General features: G+C 45.4%; 1 protein-coding gene across 5 annotated transcripts in view; it reads left to right on the top strand.

Annotated features, from left to right (window-relative positions):
* Nucleotides 1-25,461, top strand: part of COL6A3 (collagen type VI alpha 3 chain) — a 77,966-nt gene that overhangs the window by 10,261 nt on the left and 42,244 nt on the right. The window contains exons 2-10 of one of the 5 annotated variants that reach the window (XM_044241910.1): nt 2,808-2,928; nt 4,447-5,064; nt 10,301-10,903; nt 14,045-14,632; nt 16,363-16,962; nt 18,450-19,022; nt 20,384-20,992; nt 22,672-23,277; nt 24,643-25,257. In XM_044241910.1, coding sequence (XP_044097845.1) covers nt 2,838-2,928; nt 4,447-5,064; nt 10,301-10,903; nt 14,045-14,632; nt 16,363-16,962; nt 18,450-19,022; nt 20,384-20,992; nt 22,672-23,277; nt 24,643-25,257 — 4,903 coding nt within the window. In that variant the 5' untranslated portion in view covers nt 2,808-2,837. The remainder of the gene's footprint in view (nt 1-2,807; nt 2,929-4,446; nt 5,065-10,300; nt 10,904-14,044; nt 14,633-16,362; nt 16,963-18,449; nt 19,023-20,383; nt 20,993-22,671; nt 23,278-24,642; nt 25,258-25,461) is intronic. The other 4 variants (XM_044241913.1, XM_044241912.1, XM_044241914.1 and 1 more) reach the window with 4 other exon arrangements.

Below are 25,461 nucleotides of genomic sequence, written 5' to 3'. Positions count from 1 at the left end.
CCTTTCCAAGTATTATTTATGGGAGAAAACAAACATTATACTGATTCATTATAGAGGCAAGGAAGCATGCTTTAAGAAAATGTTTACTTGGATTTTGTTGCCATTTTAGCTCTTAGCCATGATCATACCTCAAAAAAAGTTTATATTATACCTGTTAAATCAATGGCTACATTCAAGGGACACATTCTTACCCTTACTTTTGAAAACAGGTGATTTTTCCTGTCCTTTCTTAAAAATTGTGGTAAAACACACATAGCGTAAATTTACCATCTTAGCCATGTTTCTGTAAGGATTTTTAAAATTTATTTTTGAGAGAGAGAGAGAGAGAGAGAGAGAGAGGTGGGGGAGGTGAGGGAGAGAGAATCCCAGACTCTCCTGTGGATCCCGAAGTGGGACCCAATCTCTTGACCCCAAGATCACGATTCAAGCCAAAATCAATCAAGAGTCAGATGCTTAACCCACTGAGCCACCCAGGTGCCCTCCATCCTAACCATTTTTTTTTTTTTTTTTTTTTGTTAAAGAGTTCATTTGTGTCATTTTATTTATTTATTTTTTTTTCTTTTTCAATGTTCTTTTTTTTTTCCCCAATTTATTTATTTTCAGAAAAACAGTATTCATTATCCTAACCATTTTTAAGTGAACAGTCCAGTAATGTTAACTATATGTTCCTTGTTGTGCAATGAATCTCTAGAATTTTCTCATCTTGCAAAACTGGAACTCTTTACTCATTGAGCATCTCCCCACTTCCCCACCCTTTGGTGACCACCATTCTATTTTCTGTTTCTAATGGTTGGACGACTTGAGATACCTCCTCTAAGTGGAATCTTGCAGTATGTGTCTTTTTGTAACTGGATCATTTCACTTATGGTTTCCACAAGCTTCGTCTCACAATGACTCATATGATAGGATTCCCTTATTTTTTTAAGGCTGAGTAAAACTTCACCATACACATGTCTCACATTTATCTTTATCTGTTCATCCAACGGTGGACATTTATGTTGTGTCTACTTCTTGGCTGTTGTGGCAAATGCTGCAACAAATTTCCATGTGCAGCTATTTCTTTGCAATCCTATTTCAGTTATTTTGGATGTATGCCCAGAAGTGGCATTGCTGGGTTATATGGTAATTCTATTTTTAATTTTTTGAGGACCCTCCATATCATTTTCTATAGTGGCTGGATTGTTTCATATTCTCACCAGTAGGACATCAAGTTTCCAATTTTCCAGCATCCTCATGGATTATTATTGTTTTGATATTCATTCTAATGGGTGTGACGTGATATCTTATTGTTTTGATTTGCTTTTCTCTGATGATGAGTGATATTGAGTATCTTTTCATGTGCTTAATGGTCATTGGTGTATCTTCTTTGGAGAAATGTCAATTCAAGCACTTTTCCCATTTTCAAGTCGGATTATTTGCTGTTGCTGCTGTTGTTGAGTTGTGGGAGTTCTTTATATATCCCGGATTGAAACCTTTGTCAGATATGGGGTTTGTGAATATTTTCTCTTTTTCTGTAGGTTGATTTCACTTTGTTGATAGTTTCTTTTGCTGCGCAGAGTTTTTGTTTCATCAACTCCCACTTGCTTTTGGTGTCATATCCAGGAAAACATTGCCAAATCTAATGTTATGAAGACTTCAATATTTTCTTCTAGGAATTTTAGAGTTTCAAGTCTTATGTTTAGATCTCTAATCTGTTTCGAGCTAGTTTTTGTAAATATTATAAGATAAGCATCTAATTTTGTTCTTTTGCATGTGGATATTCAGTTTTCCCTGCACTATTTGTTGAAAACTGTCCTTTTCTTATTGTTTAGACTTGGCGCTCTTCTGAAAAATTGTTTGACAATATACATGAGGTGAGGGTTATTTCCAGGATCTCTGTCTCTTTCCATTGGTCTATACATCTGTCTTTATTCTAGCACCATTCTGTTTTAAAGACTGTAGCTTTGTAATATGTTTTGGAATCAGGAAATGTGACACCTCAAGTTCTGTTTTTCTTTCTCAAGATCGTTGTAGCTCTTTTGGGTCTTTTGAACACCTTATGACTTTAGGATTTTTTCCCCCTATTTCTAAAAAAAAAAAGTCATTGGAATTTTGATAGGGCAGGGGTGCTTTCTGATTTGGGGTGAAGAGAGGGTGTTGTTTGTAGGACAAAAGTTTGGTGACCCAGGCTACCGAGCCCATCTGAACACGAGCTTGGCTGGTTGAAAGTCATGTGTGCAGCCACTAAGTGGTGTGTGCCTATGGGACACCATGTAGCAATGTGGTCAGTTCTCAGGTTTGGCTTCATAGGCTTGTTGATTCAATGTTCCTGGATACATTCCATTCGGAGATTGCTGGTTGGCACACAGCAGGTTTTTGTTGGGAAGAGAGTGTTAAATAGAGAATAAGGGCAAGATTTGAAGTGGGTCCAGAGGCCATGGTTGTGTTGGCACATACTCCAATGTGGGCAAAGTCCATTTTCTCCATGAACTAAAGATTTCCTGGGGGATTCTTTCAAACCTAATCTACACAATTAAGCTGGGTGTCACAGACCTACCATTCTTTGTGCCCACAAATACCTTTACTCTTGATTCCTTCTGCCATTTGTTTGGTGACTTGATAACCAACTCAGTCTGAGAGGAAACAAAGTTTAATTGCCCCCCTCCCGACCTTTTTTTTAAAGCTATGGCCAAAGGGATATAATCATTAGATTCAAAGATTCTCATGTATTGTTTAGTCAAAGCTACATTTCATAAAACGGATAAATCCTAGTTTGTAATCTGAGTGTCGAAACTGATCACTTTGCTTTGCCCTATTTTCTCGTTTAGGTTCTCACTTGGTGCTTAGACACATTCAAAATGAGGAAACATCGACATTTGCCCTTGGTGGCCATGTTTTGTCTCTTTCTCTCAGGCTTTTCTCTTACCCGTGCCCAACAGCAGCAAGCAGGTAAGATCCAGAAACATTTCTTACTTTTATTCAAAGGAATATGTTCTCTGATTGTAGATCTGAGACCTCACGAGCTTGAGATAGAACCTAGACATGGTTTGAAGGGATGGTGAAACCCTTTGTTTTCAGGTGTTCATTCAGGCTACAGACCTTTCCAGATGCTCTGTATCAGGGAGAGATGGCTTATTTTTATGAAAACTTAGGTTGGATAACCTGGAGTTGGTTCACAGGTGGTTTGTCTTTACACTGGTTGTGAGCAGAAAGTTTGTTTCACAAATATTTTACCAAATACAGAGGTTTTCCACCTTTCTGGCTCTGGTTTGGTCTCACAGCACATAAAACCAGGGCAAGACAATGATTGAAAATAAACATTTTTCTTAAAACCAAAACACACAGATCACCCCCTCTCTATCACTCTGGGCACATAAAGACATTTTTCATCTACAATCACCCTATCTTGAAAAAGTCAGTTTCTCAAAACCATTTTAAAAAATAGATCCGAGTTAACTCTCTTAAGAAGTTGCTTGCAGAGTTTTAGAAAATTGAGAAATGCTTCATGCAGCATTAGCTTGTAGGGATGGGGGGATGGGCTTGGGTCTTCCTCTTCTTTGCCTGGAAAGTTGGGAGTTGGGCAGTGATCCTCCAATAAGGTTCCATGATCCTTAGAGGGCAGAGAGCTGAGTACCGCCTCAAGGAAATGGGGACATTCCTTGGGGCATCAGGGCAGCCTGAGGTAAGTAGAGTCCAGGAGCTGGCTGTCTGCAGCCAGCCTGGCCCACAGTGCAGAAGGGCACTCTTTGGCTCCCCACAGCCTGACACCCTGAGCCTCCTGCTTCTATCTTTCAGAGAGGACTGGATTCATCTTTGAAAAAGATAGATAACGTCTCACATCTCAAAGGCTTTTCTGGCCCTGAGAAATATATAGTCACTGGTTAGAGTACCTTTCTTCATGTTAAAAAGACAGAAAAACGAGATGCTGCTTTTTCTACAGTGACACAAGTCTTCACTGAAGGAAGACCTCTTTATTACATTTCTTCTTCTCACAAATTACTCAAAGCATTGGAGACTAGTTGATGTAAAGTGGTGGGAGTTTTCACGGTTCCTTCTTCTTGAGGCCCAGTCTCAGAGCCCAAACTGAAGGATGAACTCATCAATCTTTTCCGATCTCTGATGAGATCGGATGAGATCAATTCCGATCTCTGATGAGATAGCCTTCTGGTCTCATCAGGTGGGTTTTGGGGCTCAAGCTGTCACAAAGAATCATGCCTGAGTTAAAAGACACTCCAGGGAATGCTCCCGCCTCCCCCCCCCATTTTCTGGAGCCTGCCACTGGTTCCCATGGGGTTCATTGCATATGGAACATGGACTAGTGAGGGGCCACCAGCTGCAGTCAAGTCCCCGCACCCAGGTAAGTCAGTGAGCTCCCTCAGAGAGCACCCAGTTCAAGGGCAGACAGAGTAGGAAGGAAGGCTTTGCGCTGAACAGGAGAAAAATCTAAACCAATGTCTTTTTTTAAAGATGTCAAAAATGGTGCTGCTGCCGATATAATATTTCTAGTGGATTCCTCTTGGAGCACTGGAAAGGAACATTTCCGACTTGTTCGAGAGTTTCTGTATGATGTTATAGAATCTTTAGCTGTGGGAGACAGTGATTTCCGTTTTGCTCTGGTCCAGTTCAACGGCAACCCACATACTGAGTTCCTGTTAAATACGTACCGTACTAAGCAAGAAGTCCTCTCCCACATTTCCAACATGTCCTATATTGGGGGAAGCAATGAGACTGGAAAAGGATTAGAATACGTAATGCAGAATCACCTTACTGAGGCTGCTGGAAGCCGGGCCCGTGATGGAGTCCCTCAGGTTATCGTAGTGTTAACTGATGGACACTCGGACGACGGCCTTGCTCTGCCCTCAGTGGAACTTAAGTCTGCTGATGTTAACGTGTTTGCGATTGGAGTTGAGGAAGCAGATGAAGGAGCGTTAAAAGAAATAGCAAGCGAACCGCTCAATCTGCATGTTTTCAACCTAGAGAATTTTACCTCACTTCATGATATAGTAGGAAACTTAGTGTCCTGTGTGCAGTCATCCGTGGCTCCAGAAGGGGCTGGAGGCACAGAGACCCTTAAAGACATCACAGGTAATGGCAACATGGCCAAGCTGCTGCCTGCCTTGCTGTTCTTTGGAGATAAGCTTGGCAACCGCTGGCATTCGAGCAACACTGTGGCTAGTGGCGGGTGGGTGGGACTGGGAAGAGATAGCTCTTCACGGGTCTAAAAACAAAGGTTTGACCATGCTCTATAGTGTCCTTCTGAAATAGAGCTCTCACCTACCTCAAACAGTTTAATATGAACTCAATAAAACCCCCATCTGCCATTACGATCCCACAGGAGGTCCTTCAACCATTCCTAGCAAAGGCAGCTTCCATGCGGTGTGTCAGGCATTTAACAAAGATCCCTTGCACCTGTTACCTGAACAGAGAGCCCATTTCCTGGAAAGAGGGCTCCCTGCTGGATGGCCATGGCAGAGCTTGCAGAAAGAGAGTGAAAGAGAGGCAAGGGGACCTTTTTGTGAGTTAGCTCCTGCAATGGCCCACACAGGGGTCCTGCTTTGGGGAAGATGTGGACAGTGGTGTGGACCAGGATGGGGAGGAGCCCTAGAGAGGCAGCCGGGTGTGTAACCTGGGGAACGCTACCACTGCGGATGGAAGGAGACTGAGGGCTAATTGTGGGGGTAGGTAGTGTCCAGTGAAGCTCACAGGCCCATGTGGCCCTCATGTGTGTATGCAGTGGGCAGAGGGCTTTGGGGGACCTGCGAGGCTTCCATTCAGGAGGGTTAGCCACAGAGAACGTTATAGTCTCTGGAGGTGAGCCCAGGGTGTGTGGTGTGGACATAGGCTGAGCATGATGGGAGGGAATCTCTGAGGAAGGTTGGAGAGATCACTTGGGTGCCCTGAGGAGGAGGAGGAGGAGGAAGTGGATGACTCTGTGAAAGAGGCGTGAGTGGGGAGCGGCCTGGGCAGGCTCCACACCACACCCGGGAAGCCACCATGGGTGCAAGATCCATGGCCATGGCTTCTCCTAATTTTCCAAGGTGGTTGCCGCCCAGGGGTTCAGAGATAAGAGGCAGGAGTCTGGGTGACTGGCGGAGAGTCCGTCTCTTGTTAATTCCACACATGGGGTAGAGCAGGGAGAAGAAAGAGTTGAGATTCCGAGGCATAAATTCGGCAATCTAAAAGGCCACATGGGAGGGGCTGGTGGAAAGGGGCATTAGGGGCATGAAGAGTCTGGAGAAAGGTAGAGCTTTCTGGATTGTGGTGAGGATAATGGAGGAATACAGATTCAGAAAGCAAAGGCTGGGGAAGAAGTTGACTAGATGTCGGGAGAAGGAACCGGCCATCTCAGGCAGAGCTTGGAGGAGAAAGGGTTCCATAACTAACCAACCCCAATTTGTTTCAGAGAGTGGTCTTCCCTAGGGGTCCCATGATCTCAGTTGTGACAGGGGTGGGAAGGCTGACACCCCTGCCAGCAGGACTACCTCTGACAGAGGAGTGAGTGATGGCTTCCATCATTTATGTTTAACCCTGGAAGGTGTCCTCTCCTACGTGTGACATGCCTGTCATGACAGATGTGTTGATCCTGCCAGATTATAGGAGATGGATCTGGGACCCCCCAGAGCATCCCAAACCAAACACTCTGGGCCACAGGGATATGACACGTGGGTATTTGGGATGACCTATCCCAGTCTCTACAATGTTCTCAGTGTCAGTAATTCACCAACAATCACATTTCTGAATGGTGCAATAAGAACTAATCTGTGTCCAAACAGTGAAGTGATCAGTAGAGAAATGGGACATCTTTTCTTGAGTGCTGGCTTGGCTGACTCAGGAAAAAGAGGGGATGAGTTTGCCTTACCTTTAACCATTCTATCAGTGAACAAGGAAGAGCCTGTCCCTAGAGTCTGTTTCCACACAGATGATAAAACCTTTGTTTTTATGCCTAGAAAGCATCTCTGTCTTCTAGTGTCCAAGCCACTAGCAGCTCCAGGGTGGAATATTAATCCGTTTATGTTGTCTTTTCTGATTAACTGCACTCTGCAATTCCTCCAGTATCACAGCCCACTGCATGTTCCACAGCCAAAAGTAAAATAATAATCATTCTCTGCTTATGGTTTTTAAGAAAGGTTGCCAGAGGGCAGTATAGAGACGGCTAGTAAATTAGGGCCATTTCTTCCCATCACCTGTACATGTACGAAATGTTAATGGTCCCCACTGTTCTAAATGAACTCTGCTCAAGTCATAGGTCTCTGAAGGTTGCGTTTTAAAAAATCTCTTTGTCATTCTTTTGTAAAGGCATTTCACTAAGATACAAAAGGTCTGCACTGAAGCGAAACCGATAAGTGGTCTGTATTCAGCGAGGATTTCAGTGTCAGCCTGCTTTTCTTTGCCAGATATCGTTTTAAAGCACTCACAAAGTCCATCTACAATTTTTCAGATTTACATAGGAAATATGTATGTGATCTTTTTTACTTTTCTTAAAAAGAGGAGCATCCCACGAGCTCAGAAAGGCACTGAGCCCACACAAATGTGCTTAAGGAAAGAGTTTCCAACAGTGTTATAGGAGCCTAATGTTTCCATGGACATTGTGAAATGTCTCTGTAGAAAATGCCAGAGAGGGTGTGATACACAAGCTGTTAAAGCAGAGAACCAGGCAACCTCCTGTTTTTAAGCTTATTACACTGGGTTATCCTTAAGAGCTGGTATTGGTCATTGGTATGGCTTGTTGTACACAAGAACCCATAGCTCTGGTGCTCGTCTGAGGCTTTGGTTCTCCTGGATAACACAGCATGCCCTTGTTCGTTCCATCATTGTGTGCATCAGAGGACAATGTTGTTTTTTCAGTGATGACAAATTATCCAACATGTTTCTATGACCTGCTGCCATTCAGCCTTTAAGAAGAGAAAAGTTTAAGGATTCTTGCACAGGGCTTCTCTTCTTTATGTACTCCTGAAATTGCAACCACAAAATAATAATGCGACAAATTAATTAAAAAGGAGTAAACAAATAAAGAATGTGCCATTTTGTGTTTTAGGTGTTGTTTTTCTCTTCTTGACCCCAGGCTCACAGCTAATCCTTCTTTTAAATGTCCTGGCATGTGGAGTCAGTGGCCAATCTTCCATCATCTTTCTGGGGTGTTGATTCAGGCCTGGGAAATGTTGTGGAATATGGTGGTGTGATTGACAGAGCGTCTGGCTCTAGTGATGCTGTGGGCCATTTCTGAGGCCCCGCATCCTCCCAGAGATCCCTGAGGAATCTTAAGTTTTGGCTAAAGAGTGGCAAATGCTTTGGCGTTCTTAGCAAAGCCCCACTCTCACTTAATACTTGGGTGTGATGTTTATTAAAAGTATGAGAAGCAAATTAAAATTACTGTGTCAAAGATACTGTAGTAAATTATTCCTCTCATTAGAGCTCATAGTTACAAGTTAATATTCCCCTATGCAAGGAATTCATTTGCAAAAATGTCAAGGATTTTGTGGAAGGGAGGGAAGAACAAGCTGTTTTGATTCTAGCAATCCCTGGCTTGGCATACACTGTGAGGGAATTTGGGGAAGAACATAATTGTTCTATAGCAAAATTCTTCCATTTTATGAGATTGGATTTGTATCCTATTTCTATAGTGAAAATGAAAGCAATTTTGCTGGCCTAAGGAAATTTTCATTTTAAACATAAAATATTCACTGTTGTTAAAAAAGCCAGAATGACTAGTCATAGTGTTGTGATTATATCCTAAATATAGCCTCCTAAATCTCAGAATATAAATATCACATATGCTCCCAAAGAATCCTTTCCTGTTCCTGACATGCACTTATTTTTTTTTTAGTTAAATTTTTTTCCCAATTTATTTATTTTCAGAAAAACAGTATTCATTATTTTTTCACCACACCCAGTGCTCCATGCAAGCTGTGCCCTCTATAATACCCACCACCTGGTACCCCAACCTCCCACCCCCCCGCCACTTCAAACCCCTCAGACTGTTTTTCAGAGTCCATAGTCTCTCATGGTTCACCTCCCCTTCCAATTGACATGCACTTATTAAAAAACATTCACCAGACTAATTTAGCTTTTCCACTAATTTTGAATCAGTCTGATATAAATGTTCTAGCCAAATGTTTGAAATATTCTGCTCAGGTCTCCAAATTATTGATTGGCCTTGTAAAATCCCCATTCTCCCTAATGGGATAAGAGTGTGTAACTTGCCATTATGGGGAGAAAAGAAGCCTAGGTCTCCATTTTTATGTCCATCTGTATAACCCCATAGCTAATTCTGATTCAGGGTTTATTAGAGGCTCATGGTCTCACCAGGCAGTGAGTGTAGGATGTCATAAAAATAAGGTTGGATAATTATGTCATGACTGGTTTCATATCACTCTGCTTAACATTGTTCTGCATTATGTGATTGAATATAGAGGCAATAGCAAAAACACACGAGCAAGACATCTAGCCTAATCCCAGGCCCACATGTGAGTTCCATGCAACTAAATGTCATAGGAAAAAGGAAAATACCTTGATACAAAGAGCACTAGGTGTTACATACAACTGACAATTTACTGGACTCTACATCTGAAACTAACGATATACTAGATGTTAACTAATTGAATTTAAATAGAATAGGTTATTAAAAAAGGAAAAGATCAAACCAAACATCTGTAAGAGTGTTTTTAAGATGAGAACTCTAAGAGTAGCTTGAGTTCTTCCTTTCAAATTTATAGAGTCACGTACCTGCGCCATTTTGGTTTTTATAGAAAAGAGAAGAAACTATTGCTCAAAGAACTGTCTAACATGCTGGGACACTAAGTCACCAAACCCTGAATCTGAGATTCTGTTTCCTAGCTGTGGAATTGGACAAAGAAAATTCCTAAGATCGCTTAGGGATTATAAAAGAAATGTCCAAAACTTAGAAATCATGTTTGGACTTCTGTTAACAGCATGCGCTCCCTTATCTTCTCCTGTGGGTATGGTAATGCACAATTCCATGCAACAACATCTCCCTCCAAATTCTGTAGAAGTTTCTAGAATACATACCCATGATTTCTCAGACAAACGAATATGATGTTTTGAAGTGTAACTGCAGAGTTGGTGCAAAGGCAAATTTGGTATAAATGTCCCATTTTTACACCATAGTTCTTAAGAAGTTGCCTCTTATCCATTCAGAATGCAGAACTGAAACAGAATTTCACATTCCTTAATCAACATGTGTTTTGTGTGTCCATATTTCGTGTTTCTTATTGGTTTCCAAAGAAACATGTCAGAACACTGAACGATGCATGTGGTCACTTGTTCTAACGCTTTCACATTTTTGCATTTCTCTCTTTTAAAGCACAAGACTCTGCTGACATTATTTTCCTTATTGACGGATCAAACAACACCGGAAGTGTCCATTTTGCAGTCATTCGCAACTTCCTTGTAAATCTCCTTGAGAGACTCTCAGTCGGAGCTCAGCAGATCCGAGTGGGGGTGGTCCAGTATAGCGATGAGCCCAGAACCGTGTTCTCCTTGGACACCTACTCCACCAAGGCCCAGGTTCTGGACGCAGTGAAAGCTCTTGCATTCACTGGCGGGGAGCTGGCCAATGTCGGCCTTGCCCTTGATTTCGTGGTGGAGAACCACTTCACCCGGACAGGGGGCAGCCGAGTGGAGGAAGGGGTTCCCCAGGTGCTGGTCCTCATAAGTTCTGGGCCTTCTAGTGACGAGATCCGCGACGGGGTGGTAGCACTGAAGCAGGCTAGCGTGTTCTCGTTTGGCCTCGGAGCCCAGGCCGCCTCCAGGGCCGAGCTTCAGCACATAGCTACCAATGACAACTTGGTGTTTACTGTCCCGGAATTCCGTAGCTTTGGGGACCTCCAGGAGCAATTACTGCCGTACATTGTTGGCGTGGCCCAAAGGCACATTGTCTTACAACCGCCAACCATTGTCACAGAAGGTACGTATGCTCTTCTCGCCATCCGTGGGGGAATGGGGGGTTTTGTGTGTTGGTTTTCGTAGAAGCAAGGCAGGCTCCTACGGAATGATTCACCTCAGGAGAACCTGTAAGTACCCATAGCAGAGTCCTTCTGCCATGTGCTGGCTCTTGGATGTGATGTCTGTGATTGCTGCAGTGTGGGAAAAAAACCACGAGATCTGGGGGTGAGCGGGAAGCTCGTGTTGACATATGCATTGTCAAGGAAGTGTGCTTTGAAGGTGAATTCTAGAGAGCTGTTACTCTGAGGCTGTCGAGCATCATTGTACTGTTTACTTACAATCCAGTCATCTGAAAAATGGATCTCAGGGGCTCATGACAATTCTGAGAAAACTGGTCTCGGACAATGGCATTGCCTCGAAGCCGGCATGTTAAGAGGTGTGCTTGTAGGTAGGTGTGGGATGACCCAAAGGGTCTTCTCTGTGGTGGGTATCAAGGACCTCTCTTCTGAAGGTAAGCAACAACACAGATCCCTTGGTGGGATATTCAGGAGACGCTGTTTGCCTGGGCTTGTCCAATTTCTGATTGGTTCTTTGGAGTGGCAAAATCATGACATACCTTCAAATGGGGGGTCTTTGGCATAAGACCCCAGCCAGAAACATTTCTGAACATGAAACCAATCCCATTACCTAACACATACACATGTAACAAATGTGGGAGGTGAGAATGTGTTTTCAAATGTAAAGGGTACAGCTGTGCGAGGCTGTGGCAGAGAAGTTTCAGGCAGACCCTCTAGTACCAAGTCCCCCTTAGCTGGTGATCTCATCTATCTACCAGAGATCACCCGTGGTATTCTGCAAAACTGCTGGGTAGGGAAAACCAGAGTTGAAGCCCAATTTCATCCTGAAAATCCCCTTAATGTTTCTAGACATCCCTCTGATTGGAGGTTTCTCTAGATTTGCACACTTTTGGAAACAAACAGATGGTTTCCATAGGTCTTGTCCACATTGAGGAAACACCACAGCTGTAGCTGGGAGAACTGGCCTTTGGTCCCGGGTCTTATGGTAACCAGCTGTGTGATCCTGGACAGGCTGCAGAACCTCCCTGGGAGGTTTACTGAGTTTTATATTTGTTTATTGAATTTATGGCCAGGGAGCTATGGATGAAGACATTTATGTTCCAGGAGAAGCTTCATGTTTTTCTTCTTCACAAGCAGCACACTGCTCTCATTTCAGTTCTCCTAAGCTAGGGGGTTAGCTCCTCACTCACAAACAGCATCTTTGTGACTACTTTGTGAATATTCAACAAAGATCCTTGGCTCTCTGGTGTGAGCTGGGCACCAGAAACACAGTGGTGGTGGACAAGAGAGACGTGGCCACTGACCCGTTACAGGATAGTATTCCAAGTGTGAGAAGGTAGATGAGGGCAGCCTGGGGCTGTGAGGGGGAAGAAAAGGGGAGAGAGCTTCAGATGGGATGGCCAGGGATTGCGGGCTAGAGAAGCTGCAGGATAGAAAGGGGACAGTGGAGGGACAATGCTCCGGGTGCATGTCCCTGCAACACCAAGAAGCATGCCCTCTTTCCAGAACTGTTGGAAGGTAGTGGGGCTGAAGCTCACTTAATCCACGGAAGGTTGGAGCTTAGGGACCCCCCTCCAGTGGCTCTGTTTTCTCAGGGATCTGTGCGGTGAGATGGGGCATGGGTGTGGGCCAGATTAGAGCCTAGAGCAGAGAATGAAAGTGGTCCTTCCAGAGGTTGGGAGAGGAAGGCTTCCAGGAGAGCACTGGTCATCGTGAGCTGGTGTAGTTTACCTCGCAGCTGGGCTGTGGAGCAGGGTGAGCAGATCTGGGGCCTGGCATGGCGGAGGCAGGTGGAACATGCATGAGCAACAGGCAGAGGCCAGGCCGAGGTGGGGTGGGTGGTCTTAGGGTCAACTTCTACGTCAGAGGTGAGAGAGGAGTGTGTGTGTGTGAGTGCATGCATCTGAGCAGGCTCACTTCCCGTGTGTTCATGGAACGCACACGTGTGGTTAACACTCTGTACACGGTACTTATATCTATCTTCTGTGTGTGTGCAGCAGGGAGGAAGAGGCAGGGCTATGCCACACTCATGGTCTTTCACACACACACACACTTAATGAGAATTCCACATTTAAGGAATTAAATCTCTGTGAAGCATTTAAGGACTTGGAACTCATCGTCTACCCCACAAGCCACGGCCAACGCAATGGTCCCTGCATGCTTGTCCCTGGGTGTTTTGTGTCCATGTGTGCATTTACGTGTTCTCCCTGAAAGAGGAGAGTTTGGACGGATAATAATAGAGTCAAATGTCAAGACATATAACCCACATCCTTCTAAGTCTTGGAAGCCCCAGCAGGTGTCTGGATTGGGTATAGTGCCTGACCTGATTCTTTGTGCCTATGGCTCAGCCTGGCTGCTGTGTGTCCCTGCGGCAGGCAGACCCAAGTTTATAGTTGCGAGGCAGTGACCTCACCCAAATGCTTTTGCTCTGCAGTTTTTCACAGTCCTAACACGAAACTCAGCCCCTCACCAACACAGGTCTCTCACTTGGACACCCTTCTGTGCCACTTGCTGACTTTGACATCGATTTCTTTTCCATAAGTTTTATGATGTCAAGTGCTTGGTTTTCCTTTGCCTGAAAAACTCAGGCATGGAGAATAGAGTGGAAGGGAATGGGATGTTTACGCTCTGTCACCTTGATGGTAGATGATCGTGATGTCACGGTGGTGAAACAAAGGACCCCCTCAGTAGGCACTGATGCTCCTTTACTCTATTAAGCTGCGGCTTCATTCTGGGCTCTCAAATCTAACCTACAGACTTTTGGCAGAAAAGAGCTTCCTGGCTTTTTTTACTGATGATGTGCTAAGCAGGTGTGACTAAAACTTAATTTGTTTTTGTGCAACGATTTTGTAAAAAGTTCTAGGAGTGGGTGGGGATGGGGGATTAGGCCAACCTGCCACCCCAGAGGGAGGATGCAGCTGACAGTAATGTGTGTGTTCTGACAGATTCTCCTGGGGCTCCCACTGACTTCACACTGGCCAGAGCAAACGGGAGTACCCTCCGAGTCGAGTTAGCTGTCTAGAGAGTCATAGTTGCATGTGATAGGTAAGGCCATTCTACTCACCTTATAATGTTGCTACCTACAGTCATTGAAGTCAACAAGAGAGACATAGTTTTCCTGGTGGATGGCTCATCCGCACTGGGACTGGCCAACTTCAATGCAATCCGCGACTTCATTGCCAAAGTCATCCAGAGGCTGGAAATCGGACAGGATCTTATCCAAGTGGCAGTGGCTCAGTATGCCGACACTGTGAGGCCCGAGTTTTATTTCAATAGCTACCCCAATAAAAGGGAAGTCATTACCGCCGTGCGGAGAATGAAACCCATGGAAGGCTCGGTCCTGTACACGGGCTCCGCTCTGGACTTTGTTCGCAACAACCTGTTCACTAGTTCGGCTGGCTACCGGGCCGCCGAGGGGGTCCCTAAGCTTCTGGTGCTGATTACAGGCGGTAAGTCCCTAGATGAAATCAGCCAGCCTGCCCAGGAGCTGAAGAAAAGCAGCATCATGTCCTTTGCCATTGGGAACAAGGCGGCGGATCAGGCTGAGCTGGAAGAGATTGCTTTTGATTCCTCCCTGGTGTTCATCCCTGCTGAGTTCCGAGCTGCCCCTTTGCAGGGTGTGCTGCCTGGCTTGCTGGCGCCTCTCAGGACCCTCTCCGGAACCTCTGAAGAAGGTATGGTGGGGAGGAAGTCAGACTCACGGCAGGGTGGGTCTGCAGGCAGAGCCTTTGAGAAACCAACCAACCAACCAACGAACCAAATTTGATTTGTGCTCAGCATTTAAGACAGGTCTTAAATGATGGAAACAAGAGCCATAACCAAGATTTATTTCAGGCTTCTTTTACCCTGAGTTGGGGATTGTTTGACTTGAATGCCATAGGATACAATTGTAGGTCCTAAAATGTCATCATAAAAGAATTGTATGACTTGATGTGTCATCAAACAGAAATCATATGACGGAAACTGTAGGGCCGGGGGCCAACTGTCCTTCTAGCTTCTGGCTTAGGAGGTCACTTCTAGTTGTTATCTCTTGTCAGAGACCAGGATCTGTCTCAACTGGTGACTCCTGTTCAGCCTGCTTATGCCACCACCAAGATGTGGTTTGGCTCTTGCTTTCCTGAGTTCACAGTCCCCACTCAATGGCCCAGCCCCCAACAGGGCCCAAGGTTAACCCTCTCTCCTTTCTCTGAGGGATTTCCCTTCAGTCCATGAATGGGCATGGAGATAAAAGCCTAGTGGTTTCTAAAATCTTTCATTTAATAGGATTATCAGTGAAAAGTTATTTTCAAAGACACAGTAATAGTCTGTGAGCTCACACACTGGTTGGGTGCAGTTCGCCGTCCTTAACGAAGATGAATATCACAGGAGCAAGCTTTTTTGCCTCACAACTTCACCACTGGAAGACTGTCAGATGCATGACCCATATATTGCATGATGCTTGCTTTCTCCTCAGGCTCTTTGCTCTTCTGAAAGTCTCTCTCTCTCTTCCTTCCTTCAGGCTTCCAGTCCACACTCTCAGAGCCAAAGCCAATTGATACACACAGGAAAAAAATTAGTTTTCAGGTTGAAATTTTAGTGAGACACCAGGGAAGAGATGGAAGAGATTTTTTTTTTTAAAGGCATGTATTCCTAAGCGTGCTGCTACAAATTCTGTAATTTGGGAACTGTTCTTTTGAATCTTCATTTGCCTATCTTCAGCCAAGCATGCCAAATAGTCTTTTTGCATCCTAACATGTTTCCATGATCCTATTCTCTCCCTCTGGAGGAATTCCCAAGGGCACCCCATGTGATTATTGCAAGGCAATGCCGTGACTCCCAACAGAAGGGAACCAAGAAAGAATGACAAAGGGGTCATCCTAAGAATACTTCAGGAGGAGAACAGCACAGTTTTATTATTTTTTTCCCTAGCCTTCAGGAACTCGTCTTCTCAGGTGACTTGGGCTAATACTTCTAACCTATCTGTAAGTGGAGCTCTCTCTGCAAATGTGTAGAGGGGAACCCTGGGGGACCGGGTGTTCCCCATGTAAGCCTGGCTGCGACCACAGTCCTAAACCCGAGTGAGGTGGAAATGCAGGGCATGCTGGTCACTTCCCTTCCAGGGAAGAAAGGTTCTGCTTCAAGGATTCTGATCATTTTTGTTGGTTGCAAACTCTCCCTTTGGCGCTCTGTCTCTCCACAAGCCAATTTGGTGTCGTCAACTTGGCTACTGATACACCTCACACACCCCAGCCACCATGAAAGGAAAATATGCCACCTTCTGCCATATTTGACGAGCCGGACACGCTTTGCCTCACCGACTGTCTGTGTGTTCTAAATGTTGGCATGTGTGCCCATGGTGTGGGCACACATGGAGTGCCCCTGGCGGTTGTGTATGTCTCACTCTGTTTTCTGTGCTTCACTGCAGTTCACGTAAACAAAAGGGATATCATCTTTCTTTTGGATGGATCGCTCAACGTCGGAAAGGCCAATTTCCCTTATGTGCGGGACTTTGTCACGAACGTAGTTAACAGCCTTGATGTCGGAGACGACAATATTCGTGTCGGTTTAGTGCAATTTAGTGACACTCCAGTAACGGAGTTCTCCCTAAACACATACCAGGCCAAGTCAGATTTGCTGGCCCATGTGAGGCAGCTGCAGCTCAAGGGGGGGTCGGGCCTGAACACGGGCTCGGCCCTGAGCTACGTGCACGCCCACCACTTCACCGAAGCTGGCGGCAGCAGGATCCGGGAACACGTGCCGCAGCTCTTGCTCCTGCTTACAGCCGGGCAGTCTGAGGACACCTACTTGCCCGCTGCCAATGCTTTAGCACGTGCGGGGGTCCTCACCTTCTGTGTGGGGGCTGGCCGGGCGAATAAGGCAGAACTTGAGCAGATGGCTTTTAACCCGAGCCTGGTGTATCTCATGGATGATTTCAGTTCCCTGCCGGCTTTGCCTCAGCAGCTGATTCAGCCCCTGACCACTTATGTTAGTGGAGGGGTGGAGGAGGTGCCACTCGCCCAGCCAGGTAAAGCTCCCCGACTGCGCGGGGCTCCCTTCCCCCAACACCTCCCCCCAGGGGAGGACAGGTGGCCCAGCCTGAGCTCAGATCTGCAGAGCTATAGAACGAAGACTGGGCATCTGTGGTCCAAGTGTTTTGGATGGGGGCTTGAGACACCATGCCAGCAAGTTTAGATCCTCTGTCTAAAGGGTGCTTGTTCACAAAAGAAAGTCTAGGACATCCAGCTGTCATTCCTCCCATCTTATCACCACCCCCCTTTTTTTGGCCCTAGTGCCTGAGAATTTTCTGGAGCACAGATCAGGATAGAAGTGAGAGGGAGAGGGATGGCATCCCTTTCATATGGGAGAATGCATAAAAATGGCAATTATTTTATTTATATGATTTTTAAAAAATATTCAAAATCTGCCGAAGGTAGAAAATTATTTACTTTTTTTGAGAAGCCCAACAAGGGCTGCATCTTGATGTGATGACAGAATGATTTCCAAAGGAAGTCTGGACTATTGCTGTCACTGCAAATTATTATGGTGGTGAGATTCCAACACATTAGCTCTACCAGCTTGCTGAGATCACACAGATGGGGAGCAAGACTGAGACAACTGAAACCTAATCAAAATACCACTGAGAATTCTTTGAGCTGAAAATAATGCTCACGTGACATGTTGTAGACCCCTATGGGCTATCCTCCCTGTTTTCTGTTGGCTAAGTACTGCAGATTGGAATGCACTGATGGACAGGGTGACCCAGAGTAATGATGGGCACTCTTTGGGGTCCTAGCCCATAACCTCAAAGTTAGGAAAAGATAATCCAGTTAGAGCAGATACGTGTCAACTCAGTTCTCCTTGGGTGGTTAACCCATGTCAGCCTTTGTTGCTAGAGATGGGTCGATTTTTAAGTAAAAGGATGACCAGGACCACATTTTAAGTGGTCTAATTTATAACAGTTGGAAAACACTCTTCTGCTAGAGTGATGACCCTCTGGGGCTCCCGTTGTCTTGCTTTGTTGAAGAAGCATGATACTGGGTTGAGTAGACCCATCCAGTTCAAGTCCTTTGCAAACAGGCACTGCTTTGAAATGGGACATTTTAACTACAGCTGTGCTTCAGGTTTTTTTTTTTAAAGATTTTTAATTATTTATGTATTTGACAGAGAAATAGAGATAGAGAGAGAGAGAGAGAGATCACAAGTAGGCAGAGCAGAAGGCAGAGAGAGAGAGGGAAGCAGGCTCCTTGCTGAGCTGAGAGCCCAACATGGGGCTCCATCCCAGGACTCTGAGATCATGACCTGAGCCAAAGGCAGAGGCTTAACATATTGAGCCACCCAGGCATCCCATGCTTCAGGTTTTGACAGTGGGTTTTCTCCTTCCTTGCTGGTATAGTGATCATCAGATGATTGTGTGACCTCCCATGACCAAATGTTAGAGGTGCTGGGCTGAAGTCATGTCGGTGCGGGTTATGTTCTCCTCCCTCACTCTGTCCCAACCTACTTCTGTTGTAGAAAGCAAGCGAGACATTCTATTCCTCTTCGATGGCTCAGCCAATCTCGCGGGCCAGTTCCCTGCCGTCCGCGACTTTCTCTACAAGGTTATTGATGAGCTTGATGTGAAACCGGAGGGGACCCGGATTGCAGTGGCTCAGTACAGTGATGATGTCAGGGTGGAGTCCCGTTTTGATGAGCACCAGAATAAACCCGAAATCCTGAGTCTTGTCAAGAGAATGAAGATCAAGACCGGCAAAGCCCTCAATCTGGGCTACGCACTGGACTACGCACAGAGGTACATTTTTGTGAAGTCTGCGGGAAGCCGGATAGAGGATGGAGTGCTTCAGTTCCTGGTGCTGCTGGTTGCGGGAAGGTCATCAGATCGTCTGGACACCTCTGCACTCAACCTGAAGCAGAGCGGGGTGGTGACTTTCGTACTGCAGGCCAAGAACGCAGATCCTGCTGAGCTGGAGCTGATGGTGCCTTCCCCCGTCTTCATTCTGGCCGCTGAATCGCTTCCCAAGATTGGAGAGCTTCAATCTCAGATCGTCAGCCTCTTAAAATCGGTGCACAATGGGGCACCGGCACCAGGTATGGCACAGACATTCCGCTTGCTTCCACAACCCAGTTCTGCAATGCATGAGGACAGTAGGCTGCTGGCTCTTTCTTCTCCCACTTTATTGTCTAAACACTCTCAGAGCAAATCAGGAGAATCAGGGTAACAGAATATTTCATAATTAGATAGCTATTTCATAATTAGATGATAAAGATTTAGACATATTAAGAGTTAAGAACTCTTTTACAAACACTATTTTTACACTATGCCTAATAGAAGCCACATACCATGGATGCGTTATAGCTAAAACAGTCTACAGCTTCGTAGTCCTCCAATGTCTTACTTTAAGTGGGTCTCACTCTGCTGTAATTCATCCACAACTCATTCATCAAGAATATAAGGTGTGATGAGTGGTGGGTAAATTTCCACTGTAAACGCAGCACTGGAATTTCCAACTGCTGATCTGTGTTTCCATGACTTTGTGGTTAACTGCTTTCCATTTGTTGATAAAAATGCAGTGAAAAGAGTAATTAGTTTCAAGTATAAATCTTTTTATTGAAAACTGATAATTTAGTACTTTTGCATTGAACTCTTCAGACATACACTGCTGGTTTTGAACTATAAGCCTGACATCTGGTTTCCATTTTTTCCCATTGATCTACTGTGACTTGCAGCAAATCATTTGAGAGCTCCCATCTATGTAATGTGCTTATGGTTACGTGGGTTTTGCCATCCTGTCTCTCCACCAACACTGTTTCCTGAGTATACCTTTGAAAACTGACAACGCTGCTCAAGCATCAGGAAGTTCTAAAATAAAGGGCTATGATCTACCTACCTACCTATCATCTCTCTATATTGCGGTATTCATTTTTGATTTCTGCAGTAGCAAATTACCAGTGGCTTAAAAGAAAATGGATTCATTGCCTTCCAGTTTTAGAGGTGAACAATCCAAAATCAGTTTCACTGGGCTAAAAGCAAGGTGTCAACCAGATTGCATTCCTTGTGGAGGTTCTTCTCATGGCTTGTGCGTTCCCTGGCCTTATGCGACCTACACTTCTTGGCTTGGGGCCCCTACCTGCATCTGCAAAGCAGAAGCAGAGCCTCTTCTGTCTTCTCTGGCTTCTGCTTCCTCCCTTAGAGCTTCTCCTTAAACGCTCATCACCTTATCTCCCTCTTAGAAGGTTACCTGATTGATTATACTGAGTCTACTTGGACAATCCAGGATGATTTCCTCATCCCCCAAACACTTCATGTTATTGTACCTGCAAAGTCCCCTCTGTAAGGTCCAAGGATTCTGAATTGGATAGCTGTGTGGGGCCATTATTCAACCCAATCATGACCCATAGCAGATGGTCCCTTTGGGTCCCTTGTGTCATTGAGGCTGTCTCCCTCCCAGTTTCAGGTGAAAAGGATGTGGTATTTCTGATTGATGGCTCTGAGGGCGTCAGGAGCGGCTTCCCTCTGTTGAAAGAATTTGTCCAGAAAGTGGTGGAGAGCCTGGATGTGGGCCCTGACCGGGTTCGTGTGGCCGTGGTGCAGTACAGTGACCGGACCAGACCCGAGTTCTACCTGAATTCCTACATGGATCAGCAGAGTGTGGTCAGTGCTGTACGCAGGCTGAACCTACTGGGAGGGCCGACTCCCAACACTGGGGCTGCCCTGGACTTCGTCCTGAGGAATATCCTGATTAGCTCGGCCGGAAGCAGGATAGCAGAAGGTGTCCCTCAGCTCCTGATTGTCCTCACAGCAGACAGGTCTGGGGATGACGTGAGGGGTCCCTCGGTTGTCCTGAAGAGGGGAGGGGCAGTGCCTATCGGCATCGGCATCGGGAATGCTGACATCACGGAGATGCAGACCATCTCATTCATCCCTGACTTTGCCGTGGCCATTCCTACCTTCCGGCAGCTGGGGACCATCCAGCCCGTGATCTCCAACAGAGTCATTCAGCTCAACAGAGAAGAACTAAGGAGGTTGCAGCCAGTTTTGCTCCCCCCAACGAGCCCGGGTAAGGAAGGCATTCCTTGGGTCATTATTCCTAGAAACCGCTGGGGCTACTTGTTTGGACTATGGGCTTTGAGGTGTCCTCTGTTGTTTTTTTTCTGCCATATTGGGTGAAAACTGGCCTTTCATGAAGAATTAGGGGCCAATGTCTTTGCTCTCAGTGGCCAGAAGTGGGAGGGGGTTTGGGGACATGCTACAATTCACGTTTTGGGTCAAATCAAAGTTTCGAAGAGTGCCGACCCCTAAGTCTACGTAGAGGCTTCTGCGTAATATTGGGAGGGATGGGGCCATCTCATTGATGACACCAGCTCAATATCAGTTCTGAGCTGTCCCTGACAGCCTTCTGTGATCAGGGAGGGGACATGACCACAGGGTCCCTTAAGCTGGGGCACAGTCTCTGAAATATTGGCATTCCCAGAACCGAAGTGTGAGGGCTGTTCTTAAAAGTGGCTGATGTTGAGAAGTAAATGTCTTAATTGGCAGGAGTGCACCTTGCTCTTATAGCTGCAGTCCATTCTATTTCATCTTTCCTATTCTGACTTTGTAGGGCTGGTTATAATAAGCTAGAAATCAGTGTGAGCCTGGCCACTGAGAATGAAGAGGGCTGAGATATATTCCCCCTCACAGCCCCCACCGAGGACCTGCCTGCACTGGGCACTTGGTAGAGAGGGTCTCGATACTGAGGAGGCAGCAGTGACTTACCTTCTGCAGAGTGTCCTCTGAGTGGGGGGGGGGAGGAAAGGCAGAGGGGAACAAAAGGAAGGGAAAAGTAGAAACAAGGGAGACAACAGTCAGATGCTGGATATGGTGCCCTTCGGGTGACTGAAGGAGGTGAGGACGACCGATATGGTGCAGTTGAGAAGGGCTTTTCTTTGCTGGTGTCCAGAACAGAGTACAGTATGCCTCACAGGCTTCTGTGGAATGTTCTAAAGGGTTTGTGGTGAAATAAATCTGGGAAACAGTGTCCCACTCGCCCCAGTTGATGTATATTGCATTTCTCCAATTCAGTAAGAGAATGCCACATTTCCAAAATGTATGTGACTGCATGGTCCTTCTATATGGTTCACCCTGGGTACCAGGGTTCTCAAGAATGCACTTTGGAAATCTTGTCATAGTGTACATGTGACTTCTTTACTTTAAATACAAGCATATATTTCTACAGCATATTTGCTCTCCCACTCTTCAAAATGACTATTTTCTACCTTTGCCTTCTTCCTATCCTCCTACCTCTACTACACTTTCCCTTCTTTCCAGCACTGCTGTCTATATGTCAGCCCCACCTGTTCCCAGGTGAGCTGTCTCTGCCTCCTGGGCATCTGCCTCTCTCATCTACTCAAGGGCACCATCCGCCATTCTCTCTCCTGCCTCATTGCTTCTCCACCAAGGATGGGAAGGATGATTCCCTTCTGGATAAAAACACTTCACTTTTTCTTCTTTCTTAAAGACTGTTTCTTGATGCCTAATTCCTCCTCCAGCAGTGCCTCAATCTCCTTTTAAAAGAGTTATCTAAATCTTTACAAATCCCCCCTGAAATCACCCTGATCTTTATTTTAACTAGAATAGTCAGAACGAAGATACCTTGCCTGTTGGGTGGTGATTCCATGACAAACCGGGAGGTGTTTCATTAACACTAAGAATTTGGTGCCTGCAAAGGTGAAGCCCCTGATAACATGTGATTCACAGGTGTTGGAAGCAAGAAGGATGTGGTCTTTCTCATTGATGGGTCCCAAAGTGCTGGTCCTGAATTTCAGTACATCCGCACCCTCATTGAGAGGCTGGTTGACTACCTGGATGTGGGCTTTGACACAACTCGGGTGGCAGTCATCCAGTTCAGCGAGGACCCCAGGGTGGAATTCCTGCTGAATGCCCATTCCAGTAAGGATGAAGTACAGAATGCAGTGAGGCGACTGAGGCCCAAAGGTGGGAGGCAAATCAACATTGGGAGTGCCCTGGAGTACGTGTCAAGGAATATCTTCAAGAGGCCCCTGGGAAGCCGGATTGAAGAGGGTGTCCCTCAGTACCTGGTCCTCATTTCATCTGGGAAGTCTGATGACGAGGTAGACGATTCTGCAGCCGAGCTCAAGCAGTTTGGTGTGGCACCATTTACCATTGCAAGGAATGCAGACCAGGAAGAGTTGGTGAAGATCTCCCTGAGCCCTGAATATGTGTTCTCAGTGAGCACATTCCGGGAACTGCCCAGCCTAGAGCAGAAACTGCTGACCCCCATCACAACCCTAACTTCAGAACAGATACAGAGAATTCTGGCCAGCACTCGCTATCCTTCTCCAGGTAAGATGGGCTATCTGTTGTTGTTCTCTGAGTATTTTTTTTTCGATATAAAAATATAACAAATTCAGAGGTCCATGGAACCCATGATAAGTTAAAATAAAATAAAGGGACACCTGACATTGAGCTAGTTATGTCTATCGCTTGTTGAAAGGAGGGAAGATGCACATGGTGGGGAACCACGGAGCATCTCAGTAAGAGGGCATTAGAATGGACTTAGGATAGGATTTGAGTTTGTGGTAGGCAGTTTTGTGGAAGGCTGAAGGAAATGGCAATTTGGCCTGGATCAGCTATTGTCAAGCAGTGAAAGTAATTCTGTGATTAGGTATCTTTCTACATCCTATGGCTAAAGCTGTAATTGGTAAAGAAGCAGCAGTCATTCCTATTAGCCAGGATGGCAGGTGTTTGGTTATTTTTGTCTTCTTTTTGTCACTGTGTATGCATGTATGATTCTGGTGTTGATGTCCTGTGAAATCTTTTGTATTCTACAGGAGAACCCAAGACCTGGATGTGTGTACTGGTCCAGCTTTTCTCTTTCTTAATATTAATGGCTCAATTCCATGACTTGCTCAGCTTTTGCTGTGCTGTGTTTCCATTATAAGTAGCTGAGGGATTTATGAGGCAAAGAGGCTGAATTTGTTAAGTGGCAATGTATGAGCAGCTCAATAAAATGACAACCAAGAAGGACCTAGAATTCTAACTAAGAGGAAAACATGGTTCATTTTTCCCAGGACTTGTTGATTAGTTTTGTAGTTAAAAATGGATTGATTCATATAAAGAAAATAGGAACAATAACAATGAAGTCAAAAAATTGTGTAATTGCTAGGCAGGAGGAAATCCCCTGAGTCAATCCCATGGGGAGCTGTTGTGGCACACTGGGAGAGAGTTGGCATTCTCCAGGTGTCCCTATGTGAGTGGTGGCCTTGGACAGAGAGGCCCTTTGATCTCAGTTGTCTCTCTCTCCTTGTACACCAAAGATGTTGCTCGGGGTGATCTTGATCCCTTCTGTAGTTAACAGCTCATAATTCTGTAGAATCTGATAATCCTGTTTCTAAATGCTGTTTACACTTTTTAAAAACGAGTTGTAACCCAGACTGCAAAGCCAAAATCAAAATAAAGTAAATGTAGAAAGTTTTGGAGAACCTTGAATAATTCAAAAACCAGAAACTGTTTTGGTGGAAAAGGCCCAAATTTTAGTGATTAATTTTAAAAAGCTCAAGAGATAAGCACATGTACCTCAGCTTATAATTATAAAGTTAATTAATAATGTGCAATGGAAGGCAAAGTTCAGAAACTCAAGCAGAAACAAAACCAGAGAAACAACCAGTCGTGTACTGAGTTTTCCTCTTCTTTTCTTTCTGCCCACAGAGACTGAGAGCGATGCTGCGGACATTGTCTTCCTAATTGATAGTTCTGACAACATCAAGCCTGATGACGTTGCACATATTCGGGACTTTGTTATCAAGATCATTCGCAGACTCAACATTGGCCCGAATAAAGTGAGGATCGGGGTTGTACAATTTAGCAATGAAGTCTTCCCAGAATTCTTCCTGAAGACCCATAAATCCCAGGCCGCTGTGCTCGATGCTGTACGTCGCCTGAGGTTCAAAGGGGGGTCCCCACTGAACACTGGCAAAGCTCTGGAATTTGTGGCAAGAAACCTCTTTGTTAAGTCTGCTGGGAGCCGGATAGAAGACGGGGTGCCCCAACACCTGGTTCTCTTTTTGGGTGGAAAATCCCAGGATGATATTTCCAGATTTTCACAGGTGATTAGCTCCTCAGGGATTGTGAGTTTAGGAGTAGGAGACCGAAATATTGACAGAACAGAGCTACAGACCATCACCAACGACCCTAGGCTGATCTTCACGGTGCGAGAGTTCAAAGAGCTCCCCAGCATAGAAGACAGGGTGATGCATGCCTTTGGACCCTCTGGGGTCACGCCTGCACCTCCAGGAGTGGACGTACCTTCTCCCTCACGGCCAGGTATGACCTGTGGGACCTGTAGCTACAGAGCACGTCATCAGTTATCTTTTAATTGAAAAATATCATCAGCATTTATTTTAATAATTTTCATCTGTTAAGGTTGTTGTTGCACATAAAATTAGAAACCAAATACTGGACAAATGATTCAGTTGAAACTGTAGAAGGAAACATAGCCTAAGAAGCATGGTTAAGGCTTCCTCCATG

Source organism: Neovison vison, chromosome 3 (genome assembly GCF_020171115.1).
Source record: "Neovison vison isolate M4711 chromosome 3, ASM_NN_V1, whole genome shotgun sequence".
In the NCBI taxonomy this organism is placed as follows: domain Eukaryota; kingdom Metazoa; phylum Chordata; class Mammalia; order Carnivora; family Mustelidae; genus Neogale; species Neogale vison.
The sequence above is the reverse complement of the archived record's forward strand: the minus strand, read 5'-3'. Positions and strand labels throughout refer to the sequence as shown.